Source organism: Scyliorhinus canicula, chromosome 9, assembly GCF_902713615.1.
Source record: "Scyliorhinus canicula chromosome 9, sScyCan1.1, whole genome shotgun sequence".
NCBI classification, from domain to species: Eukaryota; Metazoa; Chordata; class Chondrichthyes; order Carcharhiniformes; family Scyliorhinidae; genus Scyliorhinus; species Scyliorhinus canicula.
This window is the reverse complement of record NC_052154.1, coordinates 141,608,131-141,621,879: the sequence shown is the minus strand read 5'-3', so window position 1 is coordinate 141,621,879 and position 13,749 is coordinate 141,608,131. Positions and strand designations below refer to the sequence as shown.

Genomic DNA, 13,749 nt, shown 5'->3' with positions numbered 1-13,749 from the left:
GGAGGCAGTTGCGCCAACAAATTAGGCTGCGGGCGGGGTCAAGGGAAATGCCAATTCGGGGAATCACAGATTTGAGCCAGGGAAGTGGGATGGGAGTTTTTGGAGATGGGAGGAGAAGGGAGTCAGGGCATGAAAGGATTTATTTCTAGGGGGCCGGTTTGCACGATTTAAGGAGCTGGGGGCGAAATATGGGTTGGGGCGGGGGAAATGTTGAGGTATGTGCAGGTCCGAGATAACGCCAAGAAGGAGATACAGAGCTTTCTGGTGAGGTCGACCTCCACACTGTTGGAGGAGGTGCTGACGGCAGGGGGAATGGAGAAGGGGGTGGTGTCGGCAAAATATGGGGCAATTCTGGGAGAAGAGACGGCACCGCTGGAGAGGATTAAGGCAAAGTTAGAGGAAGAGCTGGGAGAGAGCATGGTGGAGGGGTTGTGGTGGGAGGTGCTCCGGAGAGTAAATGCCTCAACTTTGTGCATGAGGTTGGGGCTGATACAGCTGAAGGTGATGTATAGGACGCACCTCACAAAGGCGAGGATGAGCCGGCTCTTTAAGAGGGTAGAGGTTGTTTGCGAACATTGCAGGGGGGCCCTGCAAACCATGTTCATATGTTTTGGTCCTGTCCAAAGCTGGATGGGTATTGGAGGAAGGTGTTCAGGGTAATTTCGAAGATGGTACATGGGGCTTGAGCCTGGTCCTCTGGAGGCCATATTCCGGGTATTGGATTGGCCGGGGTTGGAAGCGGATGCAGAGGCAGATGTTTTAGCCTTTGCCTCGCTGATCGCCCGAAGGTGGATCCTGTTGGGGTGGTGGTCAGCTTCTTCACCTTATGTCCTGGCGTGGCGGGGGGATCTGTTGGAGTTTCTAACACTCGAGAGGGTGAAGTTTGAGTTGAGGGGAAGGATGGAGGGTTCTACAATTCATGGGCTTTGTTCATTATACACTTTCAAGAATTGGATGACATTGAACACTGGGGGGGGTTGGGGTGGTGGTGGTGGGGGGGGGGGGGTTGGGGTGGGGGTTGGTTGGGTCATGGGGCATGTTGGGGTGGGGTTGGTATTGGACTGTGTATGTTGTTGGTGACTATGTATGGATGGATGGTGGATTCCTGAATCATTTTCTTTAATGTTTGTACTTAAAGTGGGCAGCACGGTAGCATTGTGGATAGCATAATTGCTTCACAGCTCCAGGGTCCCAGGTTCGATTCCAGCTTGGGTCACTGTCTGTGCGGAGTCTGCACATCCTCCCCGTGTGTGCGTGGGTTTCCTCCGGGTGCTCCGGTTTCCTCCCACAGTCCAAAGATGTGCAGGTTAGGTGGATTGGCCATGATAAATTGCCCATAGTGTCCAAAATTGCCCTTAGTGTTGGGTGGGGTTATGGGGATAGGGTGGAGGTGTTGACCTTGGGTGGGGTGCTCTTTCCAGGAGCCGGTGCAGACTCGATGGGCCGAGTGGCCTCCTTCTGCACTGTAAATTCTATGAAAATGTTGAGGGTTATTTGGGGGTTGCTGGGAGGGAGGAATTGTTGGCCAGGGGAGTGACATTGTATTTGTTACTGTTGATTGTTTCTTGGTGGGTGTAAATTTGGATAAAAATGTGAAAAGGAGAATAAAAGTTTTGGCAAGACCAGCCCACACCCCCTCCCCGTGCCTCCGTTCCAGCAGCACTTTATTTACCCGTGGGGAATGTCCCTCCCACACAAACCCCGAGATCAAAACATTAACCTTCTTGAAGAATGATTTGGGGATGAAAATCGTGAGGTTCTGATAAACAAAGAGCCATAAGAGTACCGTCACTTTCACTGTCTGCACCCGCCCGTTAGTAATAGTGAGAGCAGACTCTACCTCTTGAAATCCCCCTTCATCAGTTCCACCAACTGCGCCAAGTTTAATTTATGCAGTTGTTTCCATCACCACGCCACCTGGACGTCCAAAATATCTGAAGTTCACCCCCACCACCGTAAACGGCAGTTTGCGCAACCTCCTCTCCTGCCCCCTGGCCTCGATTGGGAAGATCTCACTCTTCCCCATGTTTAACTTATGTCTGGAAAACCCTGACCAAACTCGTCTAGAATATTCATAATTCCCCCGATGCCTCCCAGTGGGTCCGAGATATAAAGCAATAATTCTTCCACATATAGCAAGACCCTGTGCTCCACCACCCCACCCCGTACTATCCCTTTCCAACTCCTTGACGCTCTAAGTTCCATTTCCAGTGGCTCTATTGCCAAGGCAAAGAGCAACAGGGAGAGTGGGTACCGTTGCCTTGTACCACGATGCAGCCCAAAGTACCCCGTGCTCGCCTGGTTTATCCATACATTTGCTACCAGTGCCCTATACAAAAACGTCCACAAACCTCTGTCCGAACCCGAACCGTCCCATCACTTCCCACAAACATAAGAACATAAGAACTAGGAGCAGGAGTAGGCCATCTGGCCCCTCGAGCCTGCTCCGCCATTCAATTAGATCATGGCTGATCTTTTGTGGATTCAGCTCCACTTTCCGGCCCGAACACCATAACCCTTAATCCCTTTATTCTTCAAAAAACTATCTATCTTTACCTTAAAAACATGTAATGAAGGAGCCTCAACTGCTTCACTGAGCAAGGAATTCCATAGATTCACAACCCTTTGGGTGAAGAAGTTCCTCCTAAACTCAGTCCTAAATCTACTTCCCCTTATTTTGAGGCTATGTCCCCTAGTTCTGCTGTCACCCGCCAGTGGAAACAACCTGCCCGCATCTATCCTATCTATTCCCTTCATAATTTTAAATGTTTCTATAAGATCCCCCCTCATCTTTCTAAATTCCAACGAGTACAGTCCCAGCCTACTCAACCTCTCCTCATAATCCAACCCCTTCAGCTCTTGGATTAACCTAGTGAATCTCCTCTGCACACCCTCCAGCGCCAGTACGTCCTTTCTCAAGTAAGGAGACCAAAACTGAACACAATACTCCAGGTGTGGCCGCACTAACACCTTACACAATTGCAACATAACCTCCCTAGTCTTAAACTCCATCCCTCTAGCAATGAAGGACAAAATTCCATTTGCCTTCTTAATCACCTGTTGCACTTGTAAACCAACCTTCTGTGACTCATGCACTAGCACACCCAAGTCTCTCTGAACAGCGGCATGCTTTAATATTTTATCGTTTAAATAATAATCCCGTTTGCTGTTATTCCTACCAAAATGGATAACCTCACATTTGTCAACATTGTATTCCATCTGCCAGACCCTAGCCCATTCACTTAACCTATCCAAATCCCTCTGCAGACTTCAGTATCCTCTGTACTTTTCGCTTTACCACTCATCTTAGTGTCATCTGCAAACTTGGACACATTGTCCTTGGTCCCCAACTCCAAATCATCTATGTAAATTGTGAACAATTGTGGGCCCAACACGGATCCCTGAGGGACACCACTAGCTACTGATTGCCAACCAGAGAAACACCCATTTATCCCAACTCTTTGCTTTCTATTAATTAACCAATCCTCTATCCATGCTACTACTTTACCCTTAATGCCATACATCTTTATCTTATGCAGCAACCTTTTGTGTGGCACCTTGTCAAAGGCTTTCTGGAAATCCAGATATACCACATCCATCGGCTCCCCGTTATCTACTGCACTGGTAATGTCCTCAAAAAATTCCACTAAATTAGTTAGGCATGACCTGCCCTTTACGAACCTATGCTGCGTCTGCCCAATGGGACAATTTCTATCCAGATGCCTCGCAATTTCTTCCTTGATGATAGATTCCAGCATCTTCCCTACTACCGAAGTTAAGCTCACTGGCCTATAATTTCCTGCATTCTGCCTACCTCCTTTTTTACACAGTGGCGTCACGTTTGCTAATTTCCAATCCACCGGGACCACCCCAGAGTCTAGTAAATTTCGGTAAATTATCACTAGTGCATCTGCAATTTCTCTAGCCATTTCTTTTAGCACTCTGGGATGCATTCCATCAGGGCCAGGAGACTTGTCTACCTTTAGCCCCATTAGCTTGCCCATCACTACCTCCTTAGTGATAACAATCCTCTCAAGGTCCTCACCTGTCATAGCCTCATTTCTATCAGTCGCTGGCATGTTATTTGTGTCTTCCACTGTGAAGACCGACCCAAAAAACCTGTTCAGTTCCTCAGCCATTTCCTCATTTCCCATTATTAAAACTCCCTTCTCATACTCTAAAGGACCAATATTTACCTTAGCCACTCTTTTTTGTCTTATATATTTGTAAAAACTTTTACTGTCTGTTTTTATATTCTGAGCAAGTTTACTCTCATACTCTATCTTACTCTTCTTTATAGCTTTTTTAGTAGCTTTCTGTTGCCCCCTAAAGATTTCCCAGTCCTCTAATGTCCCAGCAATCTTTGCCACTTTATATGCTCCCATTCCACCCGATCAAACACCTTCTCCGCATCCACTGCAACCGCCACTTCCACATCCTGTCCCTCCAGGAGCATCATTATTACATTCAGTAATCTCCTGACATTCGCCAACAGTTGCCTCCCCTTTACAAACCCTGTCTGGTCTTCTCCTATAACTCCCGGCACACAGACCTCAATCCGTGAGGCCAAGATCTTTGCCAGTAGTTTGGCATCCGCATTTAGGAATGATATCGGGCGATAGGATCCACACTGCTCCTGGACTTTATCCTTCTTTAATATTAAGGATACGGAAGCCTGTAGTAATGAAGGTAGTAATCAAGGGCCCCCTGGCCCTTGCCTTGTTACATGCCCTTCCCAGCAGGAGACCCAGATCCCCAGAAGATGTATAAAATTCTGCAGGAAACCCATCTTTGCCCAGGATCTTTCCTGCCTGCATCGTCTCCATACCCTCCATCACCTCCACCAGTCCAATGGGGGCCCCAGCCCCTCCACCAGGTCCTCCTCCACCCTGGAAAACTCCAACAAGTGTAAGAATCGCCGCACCCCCCTCCCCACCCACCCCGGTCGGGGGCTCCGATTCATAGAGCCTCTTATAAAATGCTTTAAAAACCCCATTCACCTCACCGGGTCCATTACCACTCTTCCCGTCCTGTCCTTCACCCTTCTGATCTTCTCACCACCTCCTGTGTCCTAAGTCCTAAGTTGGTGAACCAGCATCCAGATTGCCTTCTCCCCATACTCGTATACTGCCCCTCTGGCCCTCTGCAACTGCTCCACTGCCTTCCCTGTGGACACCAACCCAAACTCCATCTGGAGCTTCTGCCGCTTCTTCAACTGCCCTGCCTCCGGGGCCTCTGCTTACCTCCTATCCACCCGCAGAATTTCTTCCACCAGTCTTGCCATCACCTTGGCTCTATGCGCCTGGATCGATATAAATGCCTCCCTGACCACTGCCTTAAGTGCCTCCCTTAGCGTGGTGGCCGAAACCCCACTCGTATCGTTCAGTTCCACATACCCCCGGATGGCGGCCCTCACCCAGTCACACGCCTCCTCATCCGCCAACAACCCCACATCCAACCTCCACTGAGGGTGCTGGGCCCCCCTCGGTCCACCTGCAAGTCCACCCAGTGTGGCACATGGTCAGAAACCACAATCGCCGAATACCCCGAATCGGCCACCCCCGCCAGCAGTGTCTTGTCCACCACAAAATAATCGATCCGTGAATATACCCTATGCACATGGGTGAAGTATGAAAATTCCTTTGCCCTCAGCGTCCCAAACCTCCACAGGTCCATCACCACCCCCCGCCCCCCCCATGCGCTCCATGGACCCCTCAGTTCCTTCGCCACCGCTGGCACCCTCCCTGACCGCGGGCTCAACCCGTCCAAACTTGGTTTGATGATCGTGTTAAATTCCACCCCCCCCCAATGATCAACTGGTGCAAGTCTAGGTCCAGGATCATCCATTGTGTCTCCATATCCACAGAAAAGTAGATCATCCACTATGGCTTCCGCTCCAGGAAGATCACTGACTATCTCATGCTGTCTATATCAATACTCCTCTGGAGCTCTGGAAATGCCAAACTTTACGTGCAGCCATCTGTATCTCCCAAATGGTATCCAGAATGTCGTTAGAAAGCTGCTGTTTTCATCCAGTTTCACTTGCCAGTCTCCAGCCTTTGCATTGAGGGTAGGAAAGACCTGTGCCATGCCATGGCAAGTTTGGCAAACTTCCTTTTCAGGTTGGCATGGCACCCACCTCATGAACTCAACATTGTCCCAATTCGGAGCATAGATATTCACTATCTTGAACCTAACTCCCGAATCTGCCACTAAATTCCCCACCTCAAACACCACCCGCTTGTTTATCAGTGCCGCCAACCCCCGTGTCTTCATATCTAATCCTGAATGAAAGACTTGCCGTACCCACCCTTTCCTTAGCCTAGTCTGATCCCCAACCTTAAAGTATGTTTCTTGCAAAAAGACCACGCTCATCTTCATTCTCCTCAGATACGCAAACATTTGCGACCATTTGACTGGCCCATTCAGTCTTCTCATATTCCATGTGACCAACCTGGTCAGGGGGCAATCTGCCCCTCCCCAGCCGATCAACCATACTCCTTCTTGGGTCTGCCCCGGCCCTTGTCACGTGACCTTCCCGGCCGACCTTGGATATCCACCGCCACCACCTCCCTTCTTGCTACTCCACAACAGCCACACCTTTGTCAGCAGCCCCCCTCCCCTAAACAAGACAACACTCCCACCCCTCTGTTACACTAACCACCTGCTTGCCCCCCACTGCGCTCCTGTTAACTAGCCTGCCCAGCTAGCCTGGCAGCCCCCAGCCATGGTGCCAAACCTCCTACCCCCCACTGATACCCCCCACTGATTTCCTCCGCTCGCACACCTCCGGAGCACCAACAACAATGAAATAAGAAAAACTCACTCTCCACGTTCCCCAAACATCCCGCCACAGAACCAAACAAAACACCTCACAGAAGAGAGGTTCTCCCTCACCAACAAAAAAAGCAATAAAACAAAAAGTCAGAGAGAACCAACATCTTCTCACAATTCCTCCACAGTTCAATGTCCTCCCTCTCCTGCCAGTCTTTTGTCTCTTAGAAACTCCATTCCATCCTCTGGTGTCCAAAAATAATGCTCTCGAGCATTGTAAGTCACCCAGAGGTGGGCCGGGTACAGCATCCCAAACTTCACCCCCTTCTTAGAGAGGGCAGCCTTCCCTCGATTAACTCCGGCTGTCCCCTTCGGCAGTTCCGCTCCGAGGTCCTGGTACTCCTGGAGCTCATTACATTCCCAGGTGCACCTCCTCGTCTGCTTGGCCCACCGCAAAATCTTCTCCTTGTCGGGGAATCGGTGGAGCCGCACCACCATCGCCCTCGCTGGCTCATTCACCTGCGGCTTTCTCATCAGCGCCCTATGCGCCCAGTCCACCTCCAGGGGCCAGTCAAAGGCCTCCTCCCCCATCAGCTTCTCCAGCACCTTGGCTACTTATGAGCCAGCGTCACCCCACTCCTTGTCCTACATCCTCTCTCTCTCGTTCAGCAACCACAACGCCAGGTTCACAGTTTTGAGACCACAAGTCAACCATGCCGTTTGGGAACTCGGCCCATCGGAGATAATGAATCCTGGAGGCCCCAGAGAATAGGGTGTCAGGCCCGCTAATGATATGCCAATTGTACTTAAATGCCGCGCAGCGAGCGACGGATTTACAGCATTTCTGAGGTGCCGGAGCATCCCGATTTGGAGTCAAACCGGCGCCAATCGCGATTTTGGCGTTGGAGGCTACTCTCCGCCCAATCACGTTTCGTGATTGCGGCATCGACAAGAAAAGAATCCCGCCCTATGTTCTCCTGCTGGAGCTGAATTGCACCTGATTTGTGCTCCCAGCGTTTCCCAATCCTTTACCATGCAAATATATGCATGGCAAGGATCACAAGGGATTCCTGAGTCAATCCAGCTATCAGGCCACCATTGTGAAAGAGCAGCTCGATAGTGAGGTCCCGCAGCTGGCCATCCTCCCCCCGCATTCCATTTCAGCCCCCCATTGCACCCCCACTGCATCGCAATTCAACCTCCCACCTCTGGATTTTCTGGGTCTCCCGCCACTTTTCCCCAAGTAGGGGGGTGACCCAACCTGACTCCCTCATCGCAGAGATCTCGCAAATAAGGAGCCCCTCCAGAGACCTGCTAAATAAAGAGACCCCCTCCCACAGTCCCCCTAAATAAAGAGACCTCCCTACAGACCCCCCCCCCGAAAAGGGACTCATGTCAGGAAGCCCACCCAGAAAAGAGACCCCTGTCAGAAAGTCCCCCACCCCAGAAAAGAGACCCCTGTCAGGAAGCCCCCCCCCAGAAAAGAGACCCCTGTCTGGAAGCTAGAGGGCAGTCCAGGCAGAGGCAGTGAAAAAAACGACTGTTGTGACACTCACCTGGGCAATACACCTGCTGGCTCAGACACAGGAAGCCCCGTGTATCAATTTCTGGAAAGAGAAACCAGTCAGCTGTGCTTAAACCCCCTCAGATCCTTGACTGCAAGCCATTCATTCATTTCCCTTATTAGACTGTGATTGACAGCTTCCACACACACTGGCAGCATTGCTCCAATTATCTTCCTCAACAGTTGAGGAACCCTGAAGTGCTGCAACTGTAATGTTTACAAACATAAATTTTTGATTGACAGGTCCTGGCCCATTTCAAAGAGAACTAAGTGCTGTCAATTTCCAGCTGATTACTTCAAAATCACTTGAGCGTGAAGGGATGCAATGGTCTTTGAGCAAGAAGGGAGGTCTTGCATTGTGGTGAGGAGGGTGACCTTGGATGGGCTTTGGGGGCAACTTCCTTAAGGAGGTCCTCCAGACGACCAAAGAATCACTTGGGCCCAGAGAAAAAGGTGCCCAAGTGGATGAAAGTGGATGAAAATTGGTATTAATGACCCACTTGCATCCTCATCCTCACGGTGAACCTTGATCCCGCACCAGCAACGGTCCGGAGCAATGGAAACAGAGCAGCGCCTGACGCTGATCCTGTTTTCTCACCAACGCTGGATTATCCGCTTCACTGGGAACTCTTCTACTGGTGGCATGAGGCGGAGAATTGTGCCCATTATTTGTACTTCAACTGGATTTCAGAAATGTAAATTAATGATAACGTGTGCCTCAGTGAGCAAAATCTTTGATGCAAAACTTGGATATCAGCAAGAAGAGGAATTGAACATTAAAGTAAGGGTATTATGCTTCAGGGAGTTGGTGAGACCACTAGGTGCAGTTTTGATGTCCTTATTTAAGGGAGGATGTAAATGCATTGTAGGTGGTTCAGAGAAGGTTCATTAATTCATACCTAGAACTAGTGAGTTGTCTGATTAGGGAAGGTTGGGCAGACTGGGCATGTTTCCACAGGAGTTTCAAAGAGCGAAAGGCAACTTTATTAAAATATACAAGATCCTGAACAGTCTTGATAAGTTGAACATGGAAAGAATGTTTCCTCTTGTGGTGAGTCCATAACTAGGGATCACTCTTTTAAAATTAGATGTCGCCCTTTTAGGATGGAGATGAGGAGAGTGTTTTTCTCTGAGGGTTGTGCGACTTTGAGAATCTACCTCAGAAGACAATGAAGAAAGAGTCATTGAATATTTTTAAGGCGAAGTGAGATGGATTTTTGTTCAGCAAGAGAATCAAAGGTTATTGGGGTTAGATGGGAATATGGAACTCGAAACACAAACAAATTAACCATGACCTTATTGAATGACAAATCAGGCTTGAATAGCTGAATGGCCTACTTCTGCTCCTAATTTGTATGTTTTTATGCTATAGGAATTAGAGGTATAGCTCTTGGCAGCCTCATACATATTGAGAACAAATGTTCTAATAAAACAGATGTAATGACATTAAAACTAAACAGTGCTCTAATGTAGATATAAAAGAAAACTTTCGGGTGCAATTTACCAGCCAGTTCCCATCCTGTCCTGATTCTGGCAGGATGCAGCCAGGCCTCTCCTTGGGTTCACAAAGGCCATTATGCCTCATGAGATCAAACCAGACCTCATGGAATGTCGCGATCTGGATCCCGCCCGCAATGGACGGGACCCAGACTGGCATTGTTAAGTGAGCTTAAAAGCCCAATTAACTATGTCTGAACCCGACCGAACAGCCACCTGACATCTACCGACCTCGCCAAGAAGACCTCAGCTGGGTGCAGTGTAGCACTGGTCGCCAAATGGGGACCAGGCGGAACAGCCTTGGGGGGAGGTCTCCCAGACAATTGGAGGCCCCCAGGAGGTTGGCCTCTGGGCAGGATGGCACCCTGGCACTGCTGGTTCCACTCAGGCACCTTGGCACAGCCAACCTGGCACCCTGGCAGTGCTGCCTAGGTGTCACCCTGGCACTGCCAGTGTGCTCAGGTTGCACTGCCAGGCTGGCAGGGGCACTACAGCTTGCCAGACTAGCATTTTGCCCACACTGGGGATCGGGCCGGGGTGGGTGGGGGTACCCTGCCTGTGTGAGATGGGGGTCCGGAGGGCCCAGAGCAGCCCCTTATTGGTGATTTGGGCTGTTGGGGGGAGGGGGTTCCGGGGGTCGCATCAGAGGGTCGAGAGATTGGGGCCTTTTAAAAATGGCGGCCTGATCTCTTCCTTCATTGAGGAGCTATGCCCTACGGCATTCCCCGCTGGAGGCCGAAACAGCAACAACATGCTGGTAGCGCTGGGAACGACCCCACTAATGCAGCCCAGAAAGGACTCTGGTTTTTAAAAATTAAATCCGCCCTTTGTTTAAATTCAAAAAGCTGAATGTAATTGTATAAGTATTTATATAAGTTTATCCTTTTGTTAACATACCTTTTAGTGTTTGCCAGCAGGGCACCTTCCAGTGCACATTCCAACCCTGTCCTTCAATGTGCACAGCCTATGGCGACCGCCATTACAAGACTTTTGATGGAGTTCTTTATGATTTATTAGCGCTTGCAAGGTTTACCTGGTTAAGGTAAAGGTTAATTTTAATAAAGATTCATTTCTTTACAAACGATATCAACTGTATAATCTTTAAAACTATTTTTACTACAAGATAGGAATAGGTGAAATGCAAGTGGACACACCATCTCAAATCATTTTCATCAGACACATAATGGTGAACAAAATGTTCTTGAATAACACAGACATGGTTTTCATGATCAAATGAACTGTACTGCATGGAGACTGAATGGCTCAGTTAATAAAGCTCCTACCTCTGAGGTGGAAGTTCCTGGGCTCAAGTGCCATTCCAGGGCTTGTTGGCCATTGAAGGGGTGCTCAGGCAGTTCAAAGCAGGTTGTTAATCAGCCTGAAAATCCTCCAATGATCTACACCATTCTCCAAAGGAGAAAATAATGTGAAAAACTGCAAATCAAACAAACTTGTATTTTTTCTCCTTTGAGTATAATAGGACTGTCAATATGCCCTTGTCCAAATGTAAACCAGTTATTGCTTTCTTTATCCACAACTCCCTTATTTTCCCCCCACCTCAACTCCCACCTCCCACACATTTCCCATCCAGAGCCATCATAATTTAATTGCATTACCCACCTCGAGTAATTGAATGGCCTACTTCTAGTCATATGTTCCTATGATCAAATTGTATACATATTGCGTTCCATTACTAAGCAATGGAAAACGCTTATTTTTTTAATAAGGAAAGGAAGTGGATGAGGGAGCAAACTTGTTGGAATGAATAGCCTGCTGTGATTATTTTGTTTACATCAAGCTGTGACACACTACAGTAGAATATCAGAGCAAGCTGCCACCATTCTTTAAAATATTTTCTTTCTTGTGCCAAGTCTGAAACCGTATTGAACTCTTGTGTTGATATGTAAGCTAATTCACAGTAAATGACACTCATCTCTATATACATGGCAGAGTCTTGGGACTTTAAGGTTGTCTATCATTGCTGAAAATATTGACTGCTATGGGAGTGGAGCCATTTGTCGGAAAGCTCTGTCTGTCTCAGTTGGCCATACTTCCTTGGTGTTTGATGATGACAGTGGGAACATGGTAAGCAGAACAGCAGAAAAACAAGATGAATCTATTTGTATCCATTTCACTAAAGGCTTGCCAAAGATTTATCTACTTAAAATAGTTTTTTTGCATTTCTTCTATCTTTGTAATGGATCATAGACAATGCCTCAGTCACTAGAATTGATTTTTAATTAACTCAATTGTTGAAGATTTTAAAATTGAGTCAATGTTTATTGGAATGAATGTGCATTCATATGAAATAAAAATAAATTATTCACCAGTGGTACCAAATGCATATTGCCTATTTGACCATTTCTCCATTGGTAGCCAATCATATCCAGTGTACATTTTATGATTTCTTATGTGTTTTTCATTAAATTACTCATTCTAATTTTCTCAGAGTCCCACCAGTGTCACAGACTTGCAGCAGATTATACACATATGGAAAGCAGGTATTTTTACCGTGATACATTTCCCCACCGAAGAGATTACCATACTATGGGACCGAAGGACGACAACACATGTGCAGATTGGACCTAAATGGCAGGTAAGGAGCATTATACATGAAATTTTACATCTTAAACGTCTCGTGAAATTGTATATTCATACTCGGTGTAAAATCCTGTACAGTTAGGATATCACAATGCAGTATTCCAAATCCACCTTTTATGCTGTGCAGTGATCCTCCTACTAAATCTCATTCGTACAAGCCAATTGCCATTCACCCTTATGCCCTCAGTGAGATTACCCATCACCGTACTCTCAGCAAAACTAAAAATATAATCTCATTTCAGTAAGTTTGGGACAAGCTATACAGAATTTTTAAAAACACTCCAGTGTGTCTATCTCAGGAATTAAAACAAATAATACTGGGAATTTTTTTTTCTTCCTGGTAGCATTGACCTGCTGTGTACTTCAACCATTGACAGTTTGCTTTATTTAGGCCTTTAGCACATCTATGGCTGAGGATAACATTTATTCCATTAGTTTCACTTTTTTGCTGCGCCTCTCCACAACACTTCTTAAGCTCCTGGGAGACCAGACACTTATAACCTAAGTATGTTATTTCCTAGGTATGTTCTTTTACACTTAAGACATGACTGAGTAAACCTTAGGATTGCAAAAAGCTGGCCATCATAATCAGTCACTGGTAAAAAAATAAGTGATTAAGAGAACTGATTCTAGATTCCTGAAGGAGAACAGTACCTTAAGGACATGGAATTAGTTCCAAACTCTTTCCACAAAGACAACAAAATAAATTTGCAAAAAATCTATTCTTGTATAGGAGATATTTTCTTCATGATATACTCTGCTTGTGCCACTGTATCATTCCAAAGAAAAAAGGGTCAATAATCAGCAAGATTTACTGATTTCATACATTTCTAACAAGTAACATCTATGCTACCTTTTTACTTTTCCGCAGGGAAAACTCTCTGGGCTTTGCGGAAATTTTGACATGAAAACTGCCAATGAAATGAGGACACCAGATCATATAGAATCACCAAACCCACAAGAATTTGGGAATAGCTGGACAGCTGTGGAGGTAAATAAGTGTTACATGTTCCTTGGTGGTAATACGCTGTGTTCTTTGTCTTTTCTTCCAAAATGGTCCATTGTGTTGATGACAAAGACTCCACCAATCATCAGTTTGAAGCAAAACTGATTTATTGAATAACTATTAATTAAATGAAGTTCACACACTCTACTGAGCTATAGTTAATAATCAAGTAATATTGAATCTGTCTCGCAGTACTCAATAATCTAAATAGTCACTAATTATACTATGATCTAACCTCGCATTTACTCTATCTAATCTAATCTTCTCCCTAGTGCTGTTCTCATGCTTTCTCCTTCACTAACTACCC

The 13,749-nt window shown here is 47.0% G+C and overlaps 1 protein-coding gene across 1 annotated transcript in view; it reads left to right on the top strand.

Moving 5' to 3' along the window:
- Positions 1–13,749, top strand: part of LOC119970940 (otogelin-like) — a 323,755-nt gene that overhangs the window by 125,889 nt on the left and 184,117 nt on the right. Inside the window, 5 exon segments of the mRNA XM_038806051.1 lie at positions 10,740–10,840; positions 10,843–10,877; positions 11,786–11,920; positions 12,285–12,431; positions 13,308–13,427. Of these exon segments, the coding sequence (XP_038661979.1) occupies positions 10,740–10,840; positions 10,843–10,877; positions 11,786–11,920; positions 12,285–12,431; positions 13,308–13,427 (538 nt within the window).